Here is a 2,500-nt window from a genome sequence, read left to right as displayed (position 1 = left end):
GGGCTGTAAAACTGAACAGGCAGAGGGATCAGTGGCCCAGCTAGCATTTACCGGCCAGCTGTCAACAAAACTGTCTGCACAACACCCTGCGGTTGGTGTACACACACACGCTCACACACACACACGCAAGGTGTCAGAGCGCAGTCACGACAAACAAACTGTGACCTCCCTCATGAATTTTAACATTGAGGGGAGGGCCTGGGTTCCATTACAGAGAAAGGCACTTGTGATGTTTCTTAAATTATGGAAGAGACAACCAATTAAATGTTGAGGTGGTGAATAATTAAACCAGAGCTGATGAAAAGATTGACACACTCAGGTGAACAACACACAAAGACAAGTGTTGACTCCGGTTCTGTTCTCTTGAATTCCATGCTTCCGTTCTGTATGGTACTATTGGATTGTACTGTACACAATTGTATCTAATTTATTCTATTGTCAAATCCAATTTTTATTTGGATGGTATATTTTTACAAGCAATGTCAAAGTGGGCTTCATTGCATTCTATTGTGTTCTGTTTTATTCAATTCTATTGGTCTATATTAATAGTAACAATGAGAGCAGGAGCTGACGTGATCTTTATACATGATGTCCTGTTTACACATGCATCTAAAACACCACTATGGTCTGTGTGTGGGCCTCTGTGTGTGTGTGTGTGTGTGTGTGTGTGTGTGTGTGTTTGTGTGTGCATGTGAAAGTCAGAGGGCAGAGCAGTTCTGTGGTCTCCTCGGTAATGCTCTGACCCCAGCCTCCACAGCAATCTACTGCAAACTGGCCTCAACGGCAGCAAAAACACACCCGCACACACACACACAGCCCTCTGCTCCCTATTAGTGGTGCTGGTCAGATGGAACAGTCTGCTCTCTCAGGCTCCATTAGAGGACCTGGTGACTCCCTCTGTCAGGGGGCACCCCACGGTGTGTGTGTGTGTGTGTGTGTGAGTGTGTGTTTATGTGCAATGGTGTGTATGAGAGCGCGTCTTGAACACCAACACCAGCAGAAAGACCTCTGTTCCTCTTCAGCCTCTCTTCTAAGTCTCAACACACACACACACACGCTCTCACCCCATTGGCTGTGCTGACAGCCTGGTAGTAGATGCTGTAGCTCTTGTGGGGCAGCAGGGGGGCGTTCCAGTAGCCGTTGTATGTGCGGTTGTCTCCCACGCAGAACGACAGGGGGGTCTTGATGTCGGCGGTGGGAAGCTCAGCGGTGAAGTAGTACTGGGAGTTGAGTAGCGTGGCGTTCTGGAAGTGGATGGGCACCGGGTAGCAGCGCAGGATCTCTGCAGCCCTGCGGGACCTGCGGGGGCGTTCCTCCTCCACCACCACCTGGTACTTACTGGGGGAGAGAGGGGGAGAGAGGGAGGGAGAGAGTGAAAGTCAGTCTCAGCAGTGATGTCAGATGTAAGGTAGACTGGGTCCTCTTCTCCCATGTGGAGGATCAGCGTGTCCCGGTGTAAAGCCCTGGCAGGCTCAGCGGCTCCAGCGAGAGCGCCGGCTGCACCAGGGATGGACAGACTAATGAATAGAGGAGATGAAGGGATGAGATGGAGGTACCAGGAGGAGAGGCAGGAAGGAGCCATATTTAATTAAACCAGAACGAAGAACGAGAGACTCGCGCTCTAACCGGTCCTCACAGAAATATGCAATAACCGAAAGAGCAGTTGGCGCACGTGCGATCTCCAGCTACAGAACACTGCAAACATTGCGAAGGAGCTGAACATTAAAGTTCAAGCTCCAGTTAAGAGAGCCGACTGGAGCACACCAGAATGATGAGGTCTCCCAACTCAACCTGAAGACAGCCAGCTGGAGGCTGATCACTTCCCCTCCCCAGCCCCTCCACATCCTCACATCCTCCTCATTCCAAACCTATTTGTTCTTTAATAATTCACACCCTTGAAAAAGGTCAGACAGCTCCCCTTCTCTCCACTCTGATCCTTCCTTCATCAAGTTACCCTACATCTGCTCAGACCTGGAGGACACAAGGGATGGACCAGGGAGATACTGGGGGAGACTGGAGAGAGGCTGGAGCAAATTCTTTCTACCATCAGATATGGTAGAAAGAGCAGGAAGACTACACCTCCTCAGTTCACCTCTCCCTCTCTCTCTCTCCCCCTCTCTCTCTCTCTCCCCCTCTCTCTCCCCCCGTTACTCCAGCTCACCATCTTCCTCTTCTCTGCTCTGTGCGGCGTAAGCGATTCAGCCTGCCAGCCTGTTCTAATCAGCCTGCCACGCCGCACCACCTGCTGAATGGATCTAATTCCATTTCCCCCACAGCCGTTAAGAGATGAGATCTGTCCTAAGCGGTGAGGAAGGCCGGGGACGGGAGACATCCTGCTCTCCCGGGCACAGCTCATTACAGAGACGCTCCGGCGCATCTCTGCCCACTACACAGCTTGAGCCCCCCCCAGACACAGCGCACGCTTGGAGATGGAATCAAACCGTTATTAAATATTAAGGGGGGGGGTGACAACAAAAGAGGAGTAGTACCTGGAAGGGGA

At 51.4% G+C, this 2,500-nt stretch overlaps 1 protein-coding gene across 1 annotated transcript in view; it reads right to left on the bottom strand.

Annotated features, from left to right (window-relative positions):
* LOC136958014 (receptor-type tyrosine-protein phosphatase mu-like) overlaps window positions 1–1,582 on the bottom strand; it is a 38,043-nt gene extending 36,461 nt beyond the window's left edge. The window contains exons 1-2 of the mRNA XM_067252236.1: window positions 1,557–1,582; window positions 1,065–1,338 (exon numbers count right to left, since the gene is read on the bottom strand). Of these exons, the coding sequence (XP_067108337.1) occupies window positions 1,065–1,338; window positions 1,557–1,582 (300 nt within the window). The remainder of the gene's footprint in view (window positions 1–1,064; window positions 1,339–1,556) is intronic.
* Between the last annotated feature and the right edge of the window lie 918 nt (window positions 1,583–2,500).

The sequence above is a fragment of the Osmerus mordax genome, chromosome 15, assembly GCF_038355195.1.
Source record: "Osmerus mordax isolate fOsmMor3 chromosome 15, fOsmMor3.pri, whole genome shotgun sequence".
NCBI classification, from domain to species: Eukaryota; Metazoa; Chordata; class Actinopteri; order Osmeriformes; family Osmeridae; genus Osmerus; species Osmerus mordax.
Note: the sequence above shows the minus strand (reverse complement) of the source record. Positions and strands in the feature narration are given on the sequence as shown.